Genomic DNA, 25547 nt, shown 5'->3' on the forward strand with positions numbered 1-25547 from the left:
TTTTTTTCCAAGATGTGCTCATCTGTCCAAATCTTGTATACCGCAGCTCACCAAACCTATCCAAAAAATGGCAAGTTATCTTGTCTGTACTTGAATGTTGCAGCAATTTCTGTGTGTAGCAATTGAAGCTTTCAGGTTGAACCAATCAGAATTAATGTATTGAGTGAGAGAGAGAGGACCCAAACACAGGACACATAAGCAGGTTTTAAAAAGAAAAGTGAATTGTTGAGTTTTTGGCTCTACTAAAGTCCAACATGATCTGACAAAGAGAATGCATGCACACATGGAGGACATACATGGAGGACATACATGGGGACGTACATGGGGCAGGTGGAAAAAATTAAGTCAGGACAGACAAACCCAAAGACTGGAGCGCTGTAAACAAACCACGAGTGCTCTTTTTGACTTTGACAGTCCTTCATTGTTTCCGTGTATATTCAAAAGAAGGTATAATATCTTATCACATGTTGTGAAATGAATTAAAAGTAGTCATAAATGTAAAAAATATCATTAATACTATTATATGTCATAAAGTAGAGATGTAGTTGGGCGATGAAAAAAATTATTTATGATCCGATCGCATCAAACATCATAATTAATTGACATCACTTTAAAATATTTGATCCAAGTCAAACAGGTCTCATTTTGTTACATTTTGTTTGCTTTGACTCCTCTCCCTTTGCATCTTTTCCTCGCCTCCTCTGATCCCATCTCTAATGGGAGGAACAAAGGCAGGAATAGAGGATATGCTACTTGGGAAATGATAAAGGGGAGAATGAAACAATAAGAATTTTGACAAATATAAAAACAAACAGTAAAATCTAAACACGAACCAAAACTTAATAAAAAAGTAAACAAGAACCCGGGACTGTGAAAGTTTGGTTTAATATTTGTGACAGTTTCACTGGTTGCAGCGTTTGCTGGTGTCCATGCTGGACACTGGAGAAAAAAAATGATATCATGAAGGTAGGTGATATGACAAGATTAGCATTCTTATGACTATTGTTACCATTACAGTAAAAACAATAGTAATCATTATTTCATTACTTCTGAGATTTCACAGTATATGATGACATGGGAAGCTACAGTATGATAGACTTTTCTTCTTCTTGGATGAGATCTGTTTTCAGTGCACCCCTGCATTTACTCTCATCTAATTTAAGTACTCCTGATTAGCCTGCAGTTCACAAAGAATTACATGGCTGAATACGTTTCTAAAATGTTTTTCTGATTTGATTTTGGTGGGAAATCAGTTAATGTTTAAACAGTTTGTTTCCTTCAGCTCATTTTTATTTATTTATTTTTTAGAAATCATAGAAATAACAAACACATGGTATCTCCATTTTATTTTCCCAATAATTTGTTCCCAAATATTTAAATTAAATTTGCAAAAAAATAATAATAAAAAAAATACAATAAAATAAGGAAACAATAACTCATTTAGGATATGAAGAAAGCCAGTTAGAGGTTTAGGCAACATTTGCATACCTAATCATGGTTGCTCACAGGCTAATGCTGGGGTTAACAGTGCAACAAGACTGATGCGCAGTAATTTGAAGCAAAATTAGCAATCCATTTCTCTTAAACATCTGTGTTGTTTCATACGAGTCTGCTAAATGTGCTGGTAAATTAACTCTGAATAAGGTGGCTCCTTGGAGAATAACTATAGAGTATGAGGAGTGTTAGCAGCAGCTGGAGGAGACGTAAATGAACAGAAGCTGCTGATTTATTCACTGATTTCTTTGGAGAACAGTTGGGACTTTAAAATAAAAGCAGCTCTGGTTAATTAATCTGTTAACATGGGGAAATTTTGGATTCTTTCTAGTTTTTGTGTTAATACTTTCAAAACAAAATGCAATCTGTTAAGGAATCCATAGTAATTCAGCTTTAGATTCTTACCCACATAAAAGCTAAAACAGAAAACTAATAAGACTTTGCAACCTTAATGATCCCAGCTGTTAGTGCAAGAGAATGAATGAATGAAGCAAAATGAAGCATTTCTTATTATTAGCAGTAACTTAAATCCTCACTGATACTAAACAGTAGAGCCTGCGAGATTCTGTTTTAGCAAACAGTTAAACCTCTCAGCTCAGAGGCTCCATACTGTCTCATGTTTAAAACATATTGTACACCTTGCATGCAAATCAGCTGTATCTTGCTGTGCATGTGTATATACCAATCAATATGAGTAAGGCCCTATGGTGGGTAACGTATTTCCCTAACAAGTGAAAGTTCGCTAACTTGCGGGTTGCATCACGAAGGATATCCAGTGTAAAAATCTGCCAAAACAAATATGTGGAGCCATATTAAGTACCATAGAGTTACACAGTACACATGTGCAGGCAAAATGAGATTTAGAAATGGTAGTTTCTTGTTTGCACAAATTCTGACGCACATCATTAGCTTCAGTTTCGTTTTTATTCCAAATTTATTCTATCTTCATCTCCTTGGTGATATTTTTTTAGCCGTGTGGAAAAAAAGAAAAAGAAAAACTAACTGATGTTGTTCAGATGTACTTAATCTTCCTTCAGAAGCAACACATCTTCTGTTATGCAGATCAAACTCGGATCCGTAAACAAACGGAACAGGTTGACAGAAGTGGAGAAACACAGTGGGTGTGTTTGCTCACAGCTTTTGCCATCAAACACACCGAGGAAACAGCAACCTGCAGGCTGCGCTTCCTGCTGTCTTTTAGGTGGTGAAAATCATTCACATCCCGAGTTGTGTCAAAGACAAAGACATCACACTTCCTTTTTCATTTATGTCTCTGGTTTGAGTGCAAAGCAGCCAAATGATGGTGACTGATGCACCAAATTTTTTTCCCAGTGACCACGTAGCCACACATTCAGTTGTTGACCTCTATCTTCTAATGTGTTTGCAAAATATTCTCTTTGCCGATTCGTCAAATCACAAGGTGTCAGTTGATGTGAATCCAGCTGAAATGTGTCTTTAATGTTGCATGCTGCACCATCAGACGCGCTGCTGCACCATCAGACGCGCTGCTGCACCATCAGAGCAGAAACAAAGGACAGCTTCCCCCTACATCTGCTCAAGGAAAACACTGGAGAGTGAAAAAAATGACAATGATGCAGCAATAATTTATTAATGTTAAACTTCTAAATTTTATATGTGAATACTTGTGAGTATAGCAGAGGGAGGGATAGAATAGTTAAACTATTGTAACACTCTTTGTCTTAACTACATCACCAACCTTGCCTGTTAACTTTGAGCCTGTTTCCTGAGATGACAAGTAGATGTCATGAAAGATTTTAATCTAAAACAACAAAATAAAATGGTAAGTGCCAATGAGATGTCAGGATCCTGGGGTTCTGAAGTGCATACATCTGGTTTAAAGACAGCTACCTCTGAGGCGTGTTCAGGAAATTCGCTCAACCCACCAGTGGAATTAAAGAAGCACAAAACGAGAATGTTTATCTACAATAAAATCGATACATCTGCGTGAAGAGGATACATTTTAAAAAGTTATGACTTGATCAGAGTTGAAAGGATTCCCATAGCTGGTTACATTTTGCATCCATGTCCCAATTCTGGTCAAATAACAGTATTTAATAAGCTGGAAAAGTTATTGATTTGAATAAGCAGATAAATAAATAAATTATTGCATCCACTCTATTTTTCATCATAGGATTCAGTGGTGAGTCACAGAAATATGAAAAGGTTTCAGAAGCATTCAAATCCATTATTTGATTTTTATTAGCTTTAAGAAATATATAATATCTTTGACACAGTAGGAGAACGCTCTATGAATCTATTTTGGAGGATCGCACCTTCTATTTTAAAAGTCTTGCAAGCCCAGGATTCCTTTTATACTAGAAGGCACCGGCGAAAGCACAGACTGAAATATGAGCATTGAAAAATGTCACTTAAAAATACTTCTTCAAATATATATTTATACTAAATTCCTTATATATGAAGTTTCCTATACCTCTGTAACTCTGTCTCATATAGTTTTATATCCAGTTTATTTTATTGTTTTTCTTTGTTTTGTAGGTTTTCTTTAGTATTCTTGGGTTTTTGAATTCCTTTTATTTTGCATCAAGTCCATCATCATTCTGTGTTTAGTCTTTAGGATTTGTAGTTTTTAGTTCTCACTACTTTTGTATTTTATTTTCTGTTAGTGTTCAGTTATATTTAAGCCTTTGTGCTTTAGTTCATTCCAAGCTCATATATGTTTGTATCTTATCAATTGGTTGTCTCTATGTTACATGTTTATATCTTATGTTACTTCCTGTCTTATTTTGATAGTCATTTGTGTTCTGCTCCTTACTTTTACTTGCCCATAGTCGTGTCCAAATTCGTGGGCTGCATCTTCCTGAGGACCCGGCCTTCGCGATCTACATGGGCCGGGTCCTCAGAAGGTCAGGTAGGCCGGAAGTAAACGGCTGTGAAATTGGACGGTCTAGCCTTCAGATTTGCGTCACCGCCGTCTCGGTGGAGTTTAATAAACTCAGCTGTCTGCTCCTTCCTATCTAAAATATAACAGGACACTGGTGTAAATTCTCGACCATCTCTCACTTCTGTTTAATCGGTTTTCTGTTTGATGTTTATTCAGCTGTGTGAAAACCACCCGGGTGATTAAAAAAGTTTTTTTTTAATCTAATCTAATCTAATAACTTTAATCTCAACCAAACCAATTTACTCACGAACAAATAAAACACTGAAAAAAGCCAAACAATAACATTTTTAGGTTGTCTAAGTGACTTATAAATTAGTTTGTCGTTCTCGGCGGCTTCAGTGACCCTCGAGCTTCTGGCTAGCTATCGAGCTGGTGGATAACAGACGTCTCCGAAGACGTTTTGCAAACATGTGATATCTTGATAAACTGAGCATATTTGAAGTTTACACAGCTACATTCTCGCCTGAAAATATGTTAAAAGTTTATTTTGTGACCCAGAAAGAGTAATAAGAGTAATTTTAAAACTTAGTACCTGTCATGATCCGGAGTCTGTGACTCCGTGTTTATGTTTTAGTTTATTATTATTCTGTGGTTTTGGTTACCTTGGGTGTTTGTACTCTTCTGTTTCATGGTTCATGTTCCTATGTTCTGTGTCCCTGTGTTAAGGTTGTGGGTTATGTCATTACGTGTATGTGTTTCCTGTTTTACTTTGAAGATCCGTGTATGATCTCAGTGTGTACAGTTTACTTTTCCCCTGTCTCGTCAGGTCGGATTACTCCCAGCTGTGCCCTCCTTTTGTGTCTCATTCGCTCGTTATCCTTCTGTGTATTTAAACCTTGTGTCTGCTTCTGTTAGTTGCTGGTTTGTTTGCGTTTCTCCCTCTGTCGTCCTTTGTGGTTTTTTCTCTATGTTCTCGTCATCTCCCTGCATCTCAGTTTCTTGTCTCAAGATTTCAGGTTTGTTTTTCCTTAGTTGTTCCCAGTTTAGGCTTTCTTAGTTTTAAGCTCACCCTCGCCATCTCTGTTTGTATCTACTTTTGCTAAATAAACTCACTTGCACCAGAGCTGCCGCATCTTGGGTCCTAAATAATTCACACACGGTTTGCGCCGGCAACCCGTGACAGTAGCGGCCGACATTATTGAAAAATGGAATTGGCTGAGCAGCGCTATGAATTCTGGGATATGGTGGGCCACGAAGGACACACCGACCCATCCTTCAAATTCGGGGAAAATGAGGACGCATTTGTCGGCTGCATTCGAGTCTACGAATTTGGACAGCCTTCGTCGCGTCGCTGTGACGTACTCGGCCTACAAATGCGGCCTCAGGAGGATGCAGCCCATGAATTTGGACACCCCCATGTCTCATTTTCAGACTTGGTTCAGCTGTGTCTTGTTCCCCTGGTGTTTCCACTCTGTCTTAATTAACTTAGTGTATAAATAGCCATATATTTCCTCTGACCTCTGTTAGTTTTTTTGTGTTCCTTGCTTGGTTGTTGTCCCTCATGTGTGCTGGGTGACTTTTGATTCTGCTGTTTATATTTGTTTTTTGGATTTGTGATGGACTTCTATAATCCAACTAACCAACTTTTTTATTAAGTTTTGCCTTGAAACCTCTTAATTTTTGTCCCTTTTCCACCTCTTACAACATTGGTTATATTCTAGGCCAGGGGTGGGCAATTCCAGGCCTCGAGGGCCAGTGTCCTGCAGGTTTTATATCTCACCTTGGGTCAACACACCTGAATCACATGATTAGTTCGTTACCAGGCCTCTGGAGAACTTTGGGACATGTTGGTCGTGTCCAAATTCATGGGCTTCATCCTCCTGAGGACCCGGCCTTCGCGGTCTACGTGGGCCGGGTCCTCAGGAGGTCGGGTAGGCCGGAAGTAAACGGCTATGGAATTGGACGGTCTAGCCTTCTCAATCTACTCCCGCCCTTAATTCAGAGTATTTCCGGTTGTCAGCGCCACGGCACGAAAATCGAAAATGGACCCCGAAATCTTTCTCCGTTTTTTGTGTTCATTAGTAATTATCAACGAGCTAACCCACATTCTCGCCTGAAAATATGTTTAAAGTTTATTTTGTGGCCCAGAAAGTTTAATAAGAGTAATTTTAAAACTTAGTAGCGGCCGCCATTGCCGGAAACTGGAGCTTGGCTGGGCCGCGCTATGAATTCTGGGATATGGTGGGCCAAAAAGGACACACCCGACCCATCCTTCAAAATCAGGGAAAAGGAGGACGCATTTGTCGGCTGCATTCGGAGGAGTCTACGAATTTGGACAGCCTTCGGCGCGTCGCTGTGACGTAATCGGTCTACAAATGCGGCCTCAGGAGGATGCAGCCCATGAATTTGGACACGACCGTTGAGGAGCTAATTTAGCCATTTAAATCAGCTGTGTTGGTCCAAGGACACATCTAAAACCTGCAGGGACACCGGCCCTTGAGGCCTGGAGTTGCCCACCCCTGTTCTAGTCCATGCTTTTCTAACTTCTAGCCTATACATAATAATTTCTTGTTATTAGCTTATTCTCAAAGCTCCCAGTGAAGTTATTCAGTTGAGTTTTAAAAACCACACTGAGAGCACTAACAGGGATGAGGGAGAGAGATCATATTTCTCCTAAATGTCACTGCCAGATTTAATTTGTGAGTAGAAGGGATTCAAACTCTTGAATGATCAGCCCATAATATTTAGTCATAGTACATTATAATAGAACACTTCATTCTCAAACTGCAGGCTTACTTGCAGGAGTTTCCAAAAATAAAATGGGAGGCTGAACTTTTAACTATTGGTCTACTCTGCTGTGAAAACTATTAGTAGTTTGAGTTCAGGAAATTAGGCTTAAAACTTCTTGATTGAGTTTATAGTTAGGGCTGGGTCAGGCTGTGATAGACTGAAACTTCAGAGGGACTCTCAATGACTCAATTTTTTTTTTTAACTCTGCATGCAATCTCTGCAACAACTGCATGTCATTACCTTTTGTCTACTCTGTCCTGTACAGAGGTATTGCTTTTCTTTCCTTTCTTTACCCCTAAGCCTCCAGTGTGTGGGAGGAAGATGACTGCTGCTCCTTGAGCCTTGGTTCTTTCAGAGCTATCTTGCTCCCAAGCATCATGCTGTCCTTGTGCAAAAAGGACTGTTAAATCATTGGCATTAACTGTCTAATATTGTAGGTGTTAAGGGGCTTTTTACCATAATATAAGTGTGTGTGAATCTGTGCTATATAGAAAAAACTAAACTTTAGTTTATCTAGCTTCTTAACAACAGCTCCTTTTAGAGTTACGCCCTCCAATTTCATATTGACAGTTGTACATGGGTTGCCGAAACACAGCAGTGGATGGAGTTGCTAAAGTCTGCAGAATCGTTCATATCACACAGTTTCACACTTTCGTTTGATTAAGTATTAATATGAAAAGTAATGCCTACCTTCTGCCCTAAGTACAACACTTAGGGAAATCCATGTGGAAAGCTAATGGAGTTTGATTTATTGATCAAAAACATCTCAGCCAAGACAAATGCAGTAATTACTGTTACTCACCTTCTCTCCGGTTCAGCTTGGCAAAGCCGGGTCCATGGCTGCCGGATAACTGTGATGAGCTCCTGAACGATGATGGTGGCAGGTTGGATACTAGCGGACTGTGACACACCTCTGAGAATCACAGGACACAGAAAACACATAATTTAAAACAATAGGTGAGCATACACCTCGTCATTGTTGCAAATGTTAAACACAATAGAGATTAATGTTCATAACTATTGGGCTTTAAGCTGTGTAGTGTTCTCGCCATCTGACAAAACACATTCATTTAACATAATGGCCAACAGTGGAGTGGATCAGTCATGTCAGGTGAGGCTACTCATACTGTCTAATTCTTATTGACTATATTAAATTGATGCTGAGTGTAGTACGATACATTTAGCCTTTCTTTCAATTTACAGACTCGGCAGCATCTTTGAGCTTTACCAGCGACTCCATGATTACATGAATATACATAATTACATTTTTACGTTCATTTAAAAAAAACCACTGCAAGCATAAGTTCAAGGCAACATTTTGTCAGTTATAAGCAATAATGAAAAGAAATATGCAGATTTGTGTGCATTCATGTCTGATAAACAGTTATTTAACAAACTAAAATGTTCAGTAATCCGCTGAAGTGACTTGAGGATTGGACTTCAGCTAAATCCTCCTTCTGCTAGATGATCTTTGTGGCCGGGAGCCAAATATCTTCGAGAGCTTGGAGAGAGATATCTCTTGGTGAGATTATATAAATGAAGCATCTTAAGCTTTGTTTAGTCAAGATTTAATCAGACTTGGCCTTCCTGCTTTGATATTGGATTTCTGCCTGTTCTGGGAAGTTGCACAGAAAGTTTGACTTTGCTTTCACTTTGATCATTTTAATTGAGATTAAACAACACGGTACAGAGAATTTTGCAATGTAGAAAGTAAAGCATTAAAAATCAAGTACAAAATTACTCTGGATTATAAACAAAAGTACTGGCATGCAAAGGATAAAAATGACCAGAAGCTAAATACAATTGAACTTTTTGATAAAGCGTAATAGGCATTTGTGTGTTTACACAGTTTAACGATTATTTGCATAAAATTTTTAAGATCTACATCTGTGCACTTCATCTCCAAACAAAAGCACCTGTTTCTGGCAGCTGATAAAGGGGAGCAACTTAAAGATAATGCATAATTATAAAAATCTACTAATGTCTCCTTGATACTTGAATGGATATCCACAATTGTCTACAGTCAGGTGTATAAAAATGAATCTTTTGAAGTTGGATGGCTGATTTTGAACAATAAATGATCGGTTCCTGTTCCTATGACAATTGATGTTTTGCAATATATTTTTAGTTTTTCACCCCACCCCTTCCTGAATGAAAGTGCCATCTAGTCTATCTTTTCAATTATCAACTGAGAGAGGTGAAGCTGACAGCTGCATTTTTCATCCCCTTTCAATGTATATGAAAAAGACACTTAGAGTCTGGACTTGAAAATTAAGGTGTAAACAGATCTTCTTTCGGTGAAACACTGAAGATTTAAACCGTATATATGTTTAGGTATACCATGGTGTTTGTGCCATTGCCTACACAAAACAAAATACCTATATAGATTTCCAAGAATGCCAAGGTTGGAAGTTAATATAAAAGAGAGGTATAATGTGTACTGTTTGTGGCTTTGTGTGTCTAAAATTATGCAAAAATAAGAAATAAAGTTTTCATGAGTAAGAGATCATTTGATTCTTTAAGCAGAGAAGTTATAACGTAGTCGGTTCCCATTTCTGTGTTGCTGTCAAAGCTAATTTTGAATACAAGGTGTCCTTTAGCGGCAGTGTGTAGCGACAGTAGTGAGATGGATAGCTGACTTCCAACTAGTTACATATAGCTGCTCATATGTCATGCTTTCCTGATCTTCTTCAAACATTTATTTAAGTTAAACCAGACCACGTAGTTTTAGCTAGTTTTAAGTAAAAAAAGAAACTTGCAACACAAACGTCCAAACAGGACATTAACCACAACACCCTGCTAACTTCCAAATCTAGACTTTGTGCCTTAAAACACAACTGTTTTAATTTCTCAGGAAAAATATTGCTGCATTAAGTGCATCAAGGACTAAAAGCAAAGGTGACCTTCGACATAGTGAGACAGGTATTTCACAAATAGGCAGAATGTGATGATGCAGGATGACTAGGCGTTGGTTGTATTTCCAGCAAACATATGTGATAAAGATATATTAATTCAAAACTGCAATAATAATAAACAGTATCTTTGAATATATTGTTCGAACTCCTATGAAACATTATAATACAAGATATTTCAGGCATTCTTGAATGTCAACATTTTATTGATTTAAAATATATTTGAAATTTCTCGTGTCCATTTAAAGAGAACTTCGAGACCTTGTTCTTATTTATTTTGTTCAGTGTCCAGTTATTCATTCATTATATATTTGAAATGCAGCTTTTTGTGTGTTGAAATTAAAGACCTTCACTGAGTTCACCTATGTACATTTAGCAACAGAAAGCACAGGATAAAGCCATACGCTGAGGAGTGCGATGCTTCTGAAACTGGACCACGTTTCCTGGTTCCACTTCTTGAAAAGGGTGACCACTGTCCGGCGTCAATACAGAGGCACTATCCCTAACGTCGATCTGACGCTGCAGAGGTGTGTCAGTCAACTTTAAGAAACCCAAAGCAAAGCTTTGTCACTTTTTGACTGCTTCAGTGACCTCGGCCACCCTGATAAGCGAGTCATCCCCATCGTCCCCTGCTCTGCTTCCACTTTGAGGATCTCCTCAATTCCTCTCACACTCTTTAAAGTATTCTTTGCAACAACTGACTATAACCTCAGTTAAGGTCAGCAACACTCTGTCCCCACTGTATACACGTTGAAAAGGAGGTTGCTTGCCATTCTGCAGTTACCTGACTGTTTCTTAGAAGTGCCTTGATGTTGGCTGAAAGTCTTGCTCGATGGCCTAGCCAAACTCCTCCTGCATCCAAGTTTTTGCTTCACATACTGCAAGGACCTCGCTCCAACTGTCCTTTTTGTACCTGTCAGCTGCCTCCAGAGTGTCACAACTTAACTAAGCCCAATAGAACTCCTTCTTCTGCTTGTTTCACACTCATGTATATGAAGCTAAACCTGTGGATTGATAAAGGTGGAAATTTTTCCAAATTGGATTCTAATGGTTTTAATACCTTTTAAGGGCTTCTCTTAAGAAAACTTAAGTTTAACTAACTTTAACTATTAGGTCTGCACTCACTCAATCACAACATTTTATAGGTCCAGTAGCTGGTGTTGTTAGCTGTGAAGCTGCATACACAATCACAGAATTGTGCATAATAAATTAAGTTGGCTCTGAACACTTACTGCTTACTCAACTGGAGTTCAGTTTCTCGTGGAAGAGTTAAGACATAAAACAGAGACCACACAGTACAATTAAATTCTCTGGTACTCATTCTGTTTGCTCCATGTTGCTTTTTTGGTTATTTGTTTCCAGCCCATATTTTTAAGACCATGTAGAAGCAGACAGTGTAGGCTCTCAGAGGAATGGGTGTTAGGGCTAGTAATGGAGTGCTAGCTTGACAGCCCTCAACCTAAATAGTGATATTGTGAATCATTAGCCCTGACAGCTCTTGTATTCAAACCTCCTGTGACTTTGAGAGTGCTATAAAAAGAGAACCCCTCCCAGTGCTCTGCACGCCCATGGCATGTATGAAATAAATATATATCCAAAAGAATGAACTTTACACACATTCTCTCATGCATCCTGCCATCGTGTTGTCTCACCAAATGGAGTCAACTTTACTCTGTCAGTGAAATAGCAGAAGCATTCATGAGTGGCTTCATCTAAATGAACAAGAGCTGTCAGATTTATTGGTATGGAGCTCCTTAATGATACTGGACTCTCAATACAGTGGTGCTTAATGTCTAACTGACTTTATTTTCTAGCCAGTAATGCCCAGCAAAAAATATTAGAGCCTCAAACTCAAATATTCCTCAATCCTCCAACAAGAAGGTGCCAGTTAAGCTCACTGAGATGAGCAGGCGGGTTCGAGTCCGAGCTGTGGCCCTTTGCCACATGTCATTCCCTCTGCTTTCCTGTCACTCTTCACTGTACCCTTTCAAATAAAGCTGTAAAAAGGCAAAAAATAGGTTTTTAACTAAATCCTCCAACAAAAATTGTAAGCACTTATTGCAAATACAATAGTTTATGTTTCAGTAATACACACCAGGAAGTTGTTTCCATTAGCAGGGTAAGAGTTCCGTAGCATGACCATAAACAATAACACCTGTGCTTTTTTACTGCCATTGGAGTTATTAAGGTTTTGGTGTAACATACAGACATCCAGAGAAAGAGCTGTCCACTCACCTTTACATTTTCTTTAATCACAGGATACCAAACGTATACAAAGAAAAAGCAAAATATTTCTAGGGATAACATTTAATCATTTGGCACATTATTTATTTCGGATTTTGCAATGCCAGGCTGTCTTGCATTGCTTAGGGGCAGATGTTGAAAAACTTACTAGATGATAAATTATTATACAGATAATAGTGGAGTGGATCACTGTGAATTATGTGCACCAGAGACCATTTTGCAGTGACATCACACCGGCAGCAATGCCCATTACGATGTTTATATTTCTATTTGGGAGCACCTAGGGACTACTTGTATTGACAAATCTGTCCAAAGAGAGAGAGACCGACTTCTAAACACCTGTTGAAGTACTTAAATCCATCGTTGTGGTACTTCCCACTACAGTTGGGATCTCAGGACTGCATTTTTTCATGATGGTGCGCATACACAGACCCAATTAAGTATGTGCATCTTCAGTTGTCTTTTAATTTAAAATAAGCTTCGTAATGTCACGTTTTTGCTAGTATATAGGTAGCAGAATGGGGCATTTCATCGGGGAGATCTCTCTTCTGCTCTGACTTACCTGCCTTCATTCCAGCATGTATCTCTGGCTTGACACAGGAGCCTGCCTATTGAATAGCTCCTGAGCTGCGACTGAATGCTAAAAAAAAATGTTTCCAGTCCTGCCTTGTTATAAACACCTCTGGCATGCTGGTATTGTTTGAAACAGATGCTTATCCACTCAAAAACTGCCAGTCAGTAGCTCAGTTCACTGTCAAACACAGTATCCAGTGCAAGTCATATCTTGCAAAACGTTAATGGAAGCGTATTACATCTTCTTTTTTTTTTTTTGAGGAGGCAACATGAGTAGATTTATTTTCAAATACCTAACAATGACACATAATGTCTTAATGCTGATTAAGTAGAGTTATATTTGAGGCTGGATATTGCGTTAGACTGTGTTACATTGCTGTTGCTGTTGATCGTGTAACACCTTCAGAAATACAATCACTGCTCGCTGACACAAATTTCAGTTTAGCCAGTCATATGGCTCAAAGCATGTAGGCATGTAGACATGTTCAAGACCACCTACTGAAGTTCAAACCGAGCATCTGAATAGGAAAGAAAGGTGGTTTTTGTGACTTGGAATATGGCGTGGTTATTGGTGACAGATGTGCTCTGAGTATTTCAGAAACTGCTGTGATTTTCCTACACAACCATCTCTTGAGTTTACAAAGAATCCCGTCAGAGGCCTTACTCTAGATGAAAATGACTTGTTGTGTGAGAGGAGAAAGCCCAGACTGCTTCAAACTGACAGAAATCCAACAGAGAATCAAATGAAATCGATTGTTATATCCAAGGTATGAAAAAAAGCATGTTTGAATGTAAAACACATCAAACACTGAAGCAGATGGTCTACAGCAGCAGAAGACCACACTGGGTTGCATGCCTGATGGGAAACCGAGGCTACACACAGAATTTAGTGTAAACAACATGGGTCCATGTATCACCGTAGTGGTAAAACGGTGGGGGGAATATTTTCTTGGTATACTTTAGTACCAGTTGGGTATCATTTTAATGAGTACTGTTGCTTAACCATGTCCATCCCTTTATGACCATATACCCATCTTCTGATGGCTGCTTCCAGCAGGAAAACATTTAATCTCTCTTAAACTGTCTTCTTGAGCATGAGAGTGTTCACCGTACAGAAATGGTTTTCACTGTCACCAGATTTCAGTCCAGTAGAGCAATTTTAGAATATGCTGGATTGCGATAATTGCATTATAGTTGTGCCGCTGACAAATCTGTGGCAGCTGTGGGATGTGTCATGTCAATATGGACATAATAACTTGTACATGTTGACGTGTACAATAAAGCCAACCGGAGTTCTTTGAGTTAGGGAAGATGTTTCACCACTCATCCTAGACACGTCTTCAATTCTAAAAAAAAATATGAACCACAATCACTGAGGAATTTTCGCAGTTCATTCTTTAAGAGTAACAGATAAAAATAAGTTCACAGAGACAATGTTTTTCTTTAGTATGCAAATATGAGATTCTGGAAATTCCTGGTTGCAAATAAAATAAAACAGAGACCAGAGAGAACTCAAAGAAGAAAAAGGAAAAGAAATATGTAGTTCATGTCCTCTCTAGAAATGCGCTACGCATTAAATCTCCACTGGGCTCCTGCACTGAGCAGAAACTGTGGCTTCCTCCCCTGGTGGGAGGGCCCGACCCCTGTGTATGGTGCAGAATTCTAACAATATCGAAGTATCTTTGTGCTCATTGCAGGAATATTTAGGGAACAAGACAGGTAGAAGTCTTTCATGCTGCTGCAAAACCTTGTGTTCGCTCATGCATGTCCTAGGTACAATCCTTGTCACATTCGCATATAATTTAGGCCAAGGGCAAATAAAAAAGTAGCAGCTCGGTGAAGCATATTTTCTAACCAAATTTAGATTCAATAAGATTTTGGCAGCATATCAAGAGAGCTGTCTACATTACGAAAATGTTTTCAAGTGAGAAACAGACCTTTACTTGAGATGTGCGGGTGACTGTAATCCTTTGAGTACCAGAGGAGCAATCCTCTGCATACACGTTTAACTTTCATCCCATCTGCCGTGACAGAAAACTGAAACCTGGTTCTTCAGTGCTGGAAAGGTTACAGAATATGGCAAAACAATGCAAAACGTCACAGACTTCAATTACCGGTGAAATATTGGACTCCCAACTACTCACGTAGTGCAGCATAGAAATCAAAAGGAACATACTAAAAGAACAAAAACAATTCATTAGTGCATTGCTGGCAAAGCTTGTTGATGGTTCCTGTTTTGCATTTTTGAAATACTGAATATTCAGCTCATCACATTAAGTCTATCATTTGTTGGAATAACTGGGAGCTACTAGTTAATGATATATGCGTGAACGGGAAGCCTTTTCTTGTCACAGCATGACATTTTTATTATTGTTTTGCAAGTTTTTAGTATTTCCCATCTGAGAAAATAACCAAGAGGCAAATTCCAAAAACTGGATTTTACACTAAATTTACAACAGTGCAAAGACAGCACAGCATGGACTTCTCTTAAGCTGTTGCTATACACCTGAAGCCATTTCATCTTTGTACATTTGTGCGTTAAAGACAGATTGAGTGCATAACTTATATGACAGTTACACCAACTGCATTAACCTCCATATTTAACTCCATACTTCATTATGGCTTCATGCTACTGCCTCTACCCCGAGGAGTTCATAGAACTATCAACAAAAGATTTTATTTTACAGCGTTCATCTGCCTTTCTTTCTTGTGTCTCGTTGTATTGGTTCCTGAACTAGTAATGCACAAGTAGATTAGTCCATATACTATTGATCAGCACTTTTATAGTTGGCAGGGATTCATCGTTACACACAAACACATTTTTAGTAAGGTCTGTTGACGCAGGAGAGGATATAAGACTTCCTGTTGGGAGGACATACTTCAAAACTTGATTAGTAATTTCCTAAATTTGGGATAAATTAAGTATATCCCCCTTTTTAAACCAATCCTCAAAGGGTTAATGCTTATTTTGGTTTCCACTGACCTTTTCCTGGTTTTCTTAACAAAGTGCACAATATATGTTAGTAGAGATTTAAAACTTTAAAATTCCATTCAATAAGATTCAATGTCTGAAGGTTCACTTAATTTTTTGAGCATGTGAACACAATGTAAACATGTGGATAGACAAAAGAAGTACAACAACAACAGGAACAAGCGCAAGGAAAATCTTTGGAATATACACTCACCAATCACTGCTAGTACCAGTTTGGACCCCACTTTGCCTTCAGAACTACTTTATCTTTTCATGGTATTGATTTAACAAGGTATTGGATACATTACTCTGAGAGTTTGGATCATATTGACAAATTTAGTGAGCCTGTGCACATTATAGCCTTAGTTTCCTTTTCTTCTGCGGCTGCTGTAGCCCTTCAAGGTTCGACATGTTGTGCGTTTACAGATAATCTTCTGCACACCTTTGTAACAGTGGTTATTTGAGTTGCTGTTGGCCTCCTATCAGCTTGTCAGTCTGGCTATTCTGCTCTGATCTTTGGCATCAGCATGGCATTTTGGCTCAGAGAACTGCTGCTCATTGGATATTTTTTCATTTCTGGAGCGTCATTAGCAATTTCTGTAATATTCAAACCAAGTCTGTCTGGCATCAGCAACAATTTCACATTCAAAGTCACTTAAATCATATTTCTCCAACCATCTTGATGCTCGGTTTGGATGTTCACCAGCAGCTGAACAGGGGTACCAGACAAAGGGACCGGTTAGTGTACCTATATCATTAAAATTAAATGGGCTGTAACAAGCAGTGACCCTAGAACTAGGAAAAGGTAAACATGGAAACCAGAAGCCAACAAATACACCAAAAAGCCAACAACATGACAGGATGCAACATTAATGCAACAATAACTGTTATATCTTCTTTTATTTATGAAGAAAAAATTAATTTTGCATGTATTTGTAATTATTTAAGTGTTGCTGCGAAATCTTATTTTCTACACATTAAACTTGAACTGAATTAGGTTACTGATCATATTCTTATATGATTTTTCCTAAATGAAACAATGTTTGCTACTCATTATCTCATCTCAGACAGATGCATTTATAACCGTGGCTGCCTGCGCCTCTGACAGATTTTATGATTATTACAAACAATTCTCTGCTTGCTTCTGGAAGAGGGATTAGTATGCATGAGAGGGAAGGATGAAAACAATTCAAATGAGATGATGCTAGATTTTAATCAGTGAGAAATATTTATGTCACCAGCTAATTATTATTATGTAAAATGCATAAGTTTTAGCCTATTCATAATTTGGGGTCACAGTAGTTACAGTAGGAGTTTTCTCAGCTGTTTGGTGTAGATTTTTGTCTTTGAATCTTTGCCAGCTGCTGGGATGCTATTCTCAAACTGATTATATAGTGAAGTAACATAAAATGAACTGAAAGTTTCAGCACTCTGATGGTGCACACTCATCTTTCTCTGCTATTTCTTCAGCCTCATTTACTGAATCGTTAAATTGCTTGTCAGATATATATGTCTCTTACATCTCAAAGTTTTAGCTTTGACTCAGCTTTATCCCGAGGTGCTCAATATCAGATTATGTCTTGGCATTTCAACCGCTCTCACATTTGCCACGATGCTGCATCTAATCTAATTACAGTGGCAGCTCTGAGTGTGGTAGGTTGCAGAAGATGATTTGCAGTCCAAAGGAATGTGAGGATGACAAAGCATACATGTGGCAAGCTAAATTATTTCTGAATTATGAATACATTACGTTGTCCCTGTTCTTTGTAAAATATGCATGTTAGAGATGACATTCAGCTGTCAGCGACATCCATTAAATCAACCTAAAGTTAATGCATTACAGTCAGGGCAGGTGTAATAAATGACAGGTAAACAATGTACGGTACGTGCAGAATAAATACGTACAACACAGAAGTAATACTGCATGCTTACTAATTAGACAAGTAGAAGTATTATAACAGTACATTATAAATAATAAACTATGACCCAGAAGTACTGTAGAAAGGCTTTTATGTAACTGAGGAGTTCCACATTCAAATTTTTGTGAAGAAATGCATGTAGGTACAACATGTCTATCAGCTAATGAGAGAGATACAGTGCATGAGCTCAGACTTGGAGCAGAATGTCACAGCTGCGTTGGTACAAGGGTAGTATTTTTACAAAAACTGTGAAAAATCTTGTTTTTGTGTGACTTGGCAGTGTCAGTGTCAATTTCTTTTTTCCTAATCCTAACCACAAGCTTAACAAAGAGCAAGGTAAAACAAAAAGAGAGGCTTCTTTTTGTTTGCTTGTTTTTTAAATATAATGTGGAGGCCTACATATTTACCCTTCAACGATGTTTTCAGTGAGGCTTCATAATATAAAATCATTGCAAAACTATCAAGGTCCAACAAACAAAGCCAGTGTCCTTGGAGAAAGGATTTTTACTCACGAACAATCTTCCAATCTTCTTATGAGAACTTTTCTGTTTTCTACTGTCTTCATTACCATGTCTAATAACCAGGTAATTGTAATCCGATTACTTTTCTCACGTAACGAGTAAAGTAAGGGATTACTATTGCAAAAACGGTAATTAGATTACTGTTACTTTCCTGTAGGAACGCTGCGTTACTGCGTTACTAAAACCGTGATTTTTTTGCGAGAATGTCTCATGACAGTGACGTAAGCGAGTGCGACGTTGGTGACAACAGCTGTGTGCAGATCAACAATGGATCATATATCGAGTGCGGGAGAGAGTATGAGCGTGCAGCGTTTAAAGTGTGGAAGTACTGACCTTACTTTGAGTTTGATTCCATAAAAAGTAACAAAAACATTAGCGTCTGTTGTGCGTGGGAAGAAAACTTCTTTTTACAGCGAAAAAACCCCCTAAACTTCTGAGCAAGCACAGAGTGCGCTACGACGTAATGGGAAACTCACAGAGAAACTCGCGGATTCTTCAACTGACCGCTGCGGCACACCTGCACCAGCGTAAACCTCCGCCTACTGCACTCCTGCTTTACAGGTGAAAATAGAGCAACAGGACCGCTAGTCTTTGACTTTATTTATTTTCTGCTGTGTTTTACTTGCATCTATTTGAAAGACTGAGTGTAAACACAAAAAATATTTTATTTCATGTGCTGGAATGTGCAGAAAATAGGTTTAAATGTTAAACAAATTTCCTCCAGTCAGAGAATGGTGCATATAATTAAATTTTTGCTTGATGCATAAAGTTAAAAGATTAAAACTGATAAAACAAGTTTTAAAAAAGGAGACTTTTCCATTTGATTACATTTTGTATGATGGATTATGCAGAAAAAGTAGAATTGGGCTGAAAGATCTATCACTTTATCACCTATTCAGGTTGTAAATCGTGTTGTTAAAAAGTAACTAAGTAACTAAGTAATTAATTACTTTTGAAAATAAGTAATCAGTAAAGTAATGGGATTACTTTTTTGGGGAAGTAATCAGTAATTAGTTACTGATTACTTTTTTCAAGTAACTTGACCAACACTGCTAATAACCTTTTGTGCAAAGATTGATTTTACGTCCAAATTAAATAAGAATGCACTGAAATTTCTTTTCTTGTTCTAAATGTCACATGATGAGTCTGCATATTTGATTTCATGCAAATTTCATGCAAGATGGCCTTCCTGACACACATCCCTCCCCCACTGGGAGTGCTCACAAGAATATTTGCTTATAAGCTGAATGTATCAACCATGACACTATGGAGCCACTCCGCTCATAGCTAATGATGGGATTTTAAATCTGGCTAATCAAACTTTTGAGATCCTTGAGAGTTTTAGAAATCTGAAAAGAATGCATCTGGCCCTGAGTTAGGTTTAACATCACTTTATTCTTCTAGTATGTTGGGATTCTCACACTTTGCTCAAGTGATTCTTTACAGCAAGGTTTAAATCTTCAACCAGTAAATTCAAGTTCTCTTCTTATACAAACTAGGACCCACAACAATGCAGTGACCGAACACAATGATCTTAGCAGAGTTTGACAGATTCTTGGACCAGCTACACATGATCTACAGTGATGACAGGACCCTGTGATAAATGAGCGTGTGTTTAGGGAGCCAGAGATTCAGGGGCATTGGCCTTGAGCAAATATCAGTGTGTCACAAACTCAGATGGATGGACCGCACAGCACTGTCAGTTTTATCACTTAACTACTTGTCTCTGGGTTAATAAATCCTGATTCTTGACTGACAGCTCCAAGTTTACTCTGATGGGTGCCGCCGCCGTAACGTGGCCTTGACTTCATCAACTCACATTCATGACTCGCCTTCTCTGAACACACATTTTCCTAAATGACACTAAAGAAGAAATATGACAAGGGGTTCTCCTTAGCTTCCTCTCACTTTTCTCATCTCTGCTGTCACAAACCAGTGTCTCATGAATCATTCATCACCATCACATCAAAGGCGTAAAGAAATGCACAACACTTTCCTCACTAATGAAATTTGCAGGTTTATGTTTATATCAAAATAGTGAAAAGTAAAAATTTAATCAGGATATTCTATGTGAAATGAACAGTCGGGAATCAAATCAAATCTTGAAGGAAAATCACATATCCAGCATTTCATTAATTACCCACTTTGTCTAGTGTAAATCTCTTTGTGGGTGGGAAATTAACATCATAAAATGTGAAAATGTAACATGCAGTGACAAAATAATTACTTCTGATTTTCATTTTATGAATGGAATATACTAACCACTTAAATATTTTACTGGAATTTGGCTTGTGGCAGGTGCTAATTTACCCAGCTCATGCAATTTTCAACCAAATTTAATCATCTTGAGAGTACTGAATAGATTTTATTTTCCAAAATGTGTTTAAAAAACAGACACACACTCTATAGTGCTCGAAGGTTTTCTGTTAACATCAGTTTTACATATTTGAACATTAGACTATGTTATGAGCACATAAATGTGCTGTGTCAGAAAATGCATCTTCAGTCTGTTTGTGACAAAAAGAATGTCGGCTTGACCAAACTGTACTTCCACTTGTGGCCACTTGAGGCTGGCTCCAAAACTGAGTCAATCCTCATACACTAACTATTAGTGCAACTTGAAACAAGGCAACATTTTGAGAAAATAACTCAAAATTTCGAGTTAGCCATTAGAAAATCAGGAAACTCCATAAATTATGTAAATCGGGTAGTGACTGTATCAGTGAGCTAATAATGTATATTAAACATGAATACATTGCTGCTATGCTGATAATAAGAACAAGCGATTCAGCTAGTGATATAAAGATTTCATCATTTTTAAAACCCCGCAGAGAGTACTCAAAAGTTTATTCATTCATGACCAGCTGCTTTAGCACCGGTAGCTTAGCTCCAGAATTGATGGTAAACTTTCACCTCCTGCTTCCAGGTAACAAGGAAATGGCATACCTTCACAGAGCTTCCTGATTGGCTGAGCTCACTCTGAGAATGATTGCAGATTAGATGGTGATCCATGAGATGAATCCTCTTGTTCATATTATTCCCAGGTTATTTTAATTTATTTACTAGAAAAGCAATATTTGATTTTCCTGTATCGATACAATATTGCCAAGCAAAAATATCTCAATACTATGCTGTATCAATCCCCCCCACCCCCCATCCCTAAGGATTACACAAAGCAAGTGATTCACAGTAAACAAGAAATATGTTAAATCCTCGATTTAAGATGTTTCTTGCAAATTTGTGTCATTAAATGTGTCATTTGTGACACAAGTGCTGCAGGAACCTCGTAACCTGTATGGCGGCTAATTTGTTGTGTTAAAGTAGAAGGTGGTTGAAATACTTCTACTCTTCATGGAAGGTTCACATAGCAGTTTCACGTTAATACGACTGTTTCAGTTCCTGCAATTTAAGTTCATTTTGCATTTGTTTTTTTAAATTATGTACATATATTTTCCTAATTTCTTCTACTGGCATAAATATCCGTGCTTGAGATTAATGTCAGTCTTCTATAAGCTTTAGCCTCCGTGCCTTTGATCATGTTTACGTTTATTAGGCTGAAATATCCTCAGATTTTTGTTTTTACCCTGTCTGAAAATAAGGTGATCTATTTAAGGTCACTGGAAACTTTTCTTGTTCTATTGTGTTTTCCCCAGAATCTCCACAAGTGCCTGCACGACATCAACTACAAAAGGAAACTGAACTTAAAGAAGACAACACTTCCTTGTGCTTTTTTGTTTTTACGAGATGCAGCACCTACTGCCACGTAAGTACCGTATATATGTTTCAGTTTGGAAACCTCTCTTCTGGGTTATTAGTATGTGTAAAAGACTGTTGATTCATGCATTATGTAAACATTTTTTAGACATCATGTGTGCATTCACAGGCACATCTCTTATTAGCATTCCTTTGCTCTGCTTTCATCATGTTCACACATCCTCTTGTCAGAGGATGCACACGTTTCACACATCAGCGCATGCATGCTCCTACGCACAGACACACAGGTTAGAAGAGAAGTGGTATTATCTGTCATTAGGCCCCGGGTGAAACACACATTTTACAGAGTCCAAAATTAGCTGAGTGAAGAGATAATGAACCCACGTTGGACTTTAGAGACAAGTAGAAGAAGAGAGAGAGAGAGAAAAACATCCCTCGCACCTCTTTTACGTGTAGAGTCTTGTGTGAACAGACACAGCAGTCTGGACGCGTGCTTTGTCTCGTCATTAGCGGTGTGTGTTTGTCAGCATGTGTATTTGGAGGAACGTTGTGTAGATAATTGGAGGAGATAAGTGCATTCTGTGCATTCAGCTGGATGTGCCAGGTTCACACAACCTATGCGGGACCATTTTGGAGTGGAAAAACGTGTCTTTGAAGCACGGTGTTACAGAGGAAGGCTGTGGTTGAAAAAGAACCTAAGCTTTTAATTTTATGGATGACAGAGAAATAAATAAATAGCATACTCGTGGTACGATCATAGCTATAGTAATAACCACATCATTATGCAGCAATATAATGGGAAAGTTTTGCTTAAAATTTTTCTTATATATACTGTAGGGAAGGATCATGGGTTGGCTTTCTAAAGTTTTTTGCTGTCATTATTAAAAAATTCACTCTCGTTGGTTATGGCAGACTTGTAACTTGTGAGTAAAAAGAACCACTTTGACTGTTGGTTTGAAATGAGAAACAAACGGTTATTGAAAGTTGGATGTGAATTTAATGAATGCCTCATAATTAATGAGAAGAGAGTCATTTTTATTGTACAATGGCCTGTGGAGACACGGAAAATGTGTTTAGGTGAGTGGCCTTTTATCATCCAAACAACATGTCGTTTTATCTGTAGTCAAAAATCAACCACTGTTGTCTTTCTTCAGGTGAGACTGGGGAGACTTGGAACAGGATATCTAGTCACGCTGGGCTGTGAATGATTCTGATAAGATGTTAACAGTTAGGTGCAGTGTTAGTGAGATATCAGCTATATCAGCTTCATCTTTCCTTCTTCCTCAAAGCTTTCGTTATCAGCTGTCTTTACTTTGCTGTTCCTACAGCCACAACTTCATTAGGGAGCTTGGTGATCCTGGACAAATCCCACCACTAAATTGCATCTGCGCTTTCTATGATCTGCAGAAAATAACTGTACAAACAGTCAAGGGCACCAAATGAGCAGCTGTTTTAGTTCATCAGGAGAAAATTACAAACAGATTGTGAACACAAATTGATTGAAACACACTGGAGGGGAAAAAAAGTTGTTCTTTGTGGTTCTTTGGTCCAGAGGGATGACTTTAAATTGTAAACTATTCCTCAATCAATGTGCATCAGTGTACACAGCCCTAAAACCCTAAGAATGTTAAAACTGGACACTTGTGCTAATTCTAAATACATTAAATTACCAGTGCACGTATGTCCATTGTTAGCATCTTTCAAATTATTCTGTAGGACATGACTGCTTGAAGCAAAGCTTCCATGTGTGCAGACCATCACAAAGTCGCTTCCAAACAGGCAGCGATTCAATTTTTTTCACATCACTATGAAGCTGACGATTGGTTACTAACGCACATTCCAGGTTCCAGTTGCCTAGGTAACCCTCTAATGCTCTTCTGTCATGTGTCAATCACTCGTATCTTGTGCTCTTAATTTAGTTACTTTAATCGCTTACCTCAGAGTTGGGCATAGAATGTCACTGATTTTCATCCGTGTTTGGTCATCACGCCAGTTCACACAACACTTCCCATGTGGGTACACTTTAATACCCACTTTTTTTTTTACTGGTATCATTTGGAATTCATAAGATGGGATATGGCTAATATCAAAGTACTTCCTACAACGTTAATGAGCTGATTATAACCTGAGATAATTCATGTATTCTCTTGAAATCTTTGCTGGCACCCTCTAATCAGAACACCTGCTGTTGTTGATGTTGAGCCTTTTCATTCGTTAGAAGTCTTCATAGGGCAAACAGGCTGCCCATCACAGACCTGTCTGAAGCCTGAATTGTCATGCCACAGAAATGCTTGTCCGGCCATCCACCTGCTGCTTCTCCCAAAAGAACATTGCTGCTTCAGTACTTTCGGGAGAAGCAGCGGGTGGACGGCAGGGTCACTGTGACCAGATGCAGAAACAGAAGCATCTGCCCTCTTGTGACGGTTTTACCTCCTTTGTTCGCTCTGACAAATAGCTTGAGTCAGACCTTGCCTATGGCACTGGCTCAGCACTAACACAAAGTCAAATAAAATGTGGAGAGAGGTCTGGACACTGGAGATTATTAAGTGGATGATGTACTGTATGTTTGCTTTCTGAGAGTGCAGAAATGGGTTACAAGTGCGCCTTATTGATTTGAGAGAGACCGCTGCATTTTCTTTTGTTTTAGTTATAGTTTCTGATAGGCACTTTGTTCAGCCCAAACCATTTCCTCCAAGGCAGAGAAATCTCTTTATCTCTTTTTTTCACTCTTTCAAAGCCCATAATATCAGCACATCTCCGTGTCCAGCGGCTGTTGTCTGTCAAGGGGAATATAAGCCTGACGTAGTAATATCTACCATTTATCTGCCTGTCCAACGCTGCCTCCACCGAATGAAGCCTGCGGTGCTTTCTGAAAAGCTTAATAAATCGTATTTGTTCAGGCATGTTGACTCAAAATACAGTTTAATACGGCATCACCTCTAGGAGAGGAGAAATTTGCCCACTTCATTCCACTGTGTTAGCAGCTTTGTCACTGATACACCAGTGTGTGGCACATGCAAACAACTCAGATGTAAAGTGATCCCTCTGTTAACATTTCCATCAAAACAGTGTGTGATCTGGATCCCAGTGGTGTAGTGGGATTATGTGACACAAGCATTTTGGGATATATTTCACTTTGTGAGGGCAGGATACTTTGATTCATGCCTACAGTTGATCTTTTATGCTTTGCTAAATCATCAGCAATTATGCTTCAAAAGTTCCAAATCAGAAGAAACACGTTGCAAGTGATTTAAAACAAAAAAGGGAGAAATAAATCAAAAGAAATGTGTTACTGCAAAATAATTTGCAAAACACAAACAGGGAGAAAAAGATGAAAATAGTAAAACTTAATGAATTTAGTCTGAAGTTTAAGTTTTCAGAAACAAACAGGCCTTTTTTTCTCACACTCTGAGCATTTTGATATCTACATGCTACTAAGAGGAAATAAATGAAGAATTATTAAAGTAAAAAACAACAACTTATTTTATCTTTTTTCCCTGGTTCACAATGTTCATGCTTCTAAAGTATGCAGCTTCACTGGAGCAG

At 38.3% G+C, this 25547-nt stretch overlaps 1 protein-coding gene and 1 long non-coding RNA gene across 2 annotated transcripts in view; one reads left to right on the forward strand and one right to left on the reverse strand.

Moving 5' to 3' along the window:
- Positions 1-25547, reverse strand: part of LOC146505728 (contactin-associated protein-like 4) — a 90566-nt gene that overhangs the window by 64006 nt on the left and 1013 nt on the right. Inside the window, exon 2 of the mRNA XM_085182479.1 lies at positions 7950-8060. Coding sequence (XP_085038605.1) covers positions 7950-8060 — 111 coding nt within the window. The remainder of the gene's footprint in view (positions 1-7949; positions 8061-25547) is intronic.
- LOC146505730 (uncharacterized) lies at positions 4865-9260 on the forward strand. Its single transcript, XR_014877551.1, has 3 exons — positions 4865-5373; positions 7966-8258; positions 8351-9260. It is a non-coding gene; the product is annotated as an uncharacterized LOC146505730 (long non-coding RNA).

Source organism: Neolamprologus multifasciatus, chromosome 13 (genome assembly GCF_963576455.1).
Source record: "Neolamprologus multifasciatus chromosome 13, fNeoMul1.2, whole genome shotgun sequence".
Lineage (NCBI taxonomy): Eukaryota > Metazoa > Chordata > Actinopteri > Cichliformes > Cichlidae > Neolamprologus > Neolamprologus multifasciatus.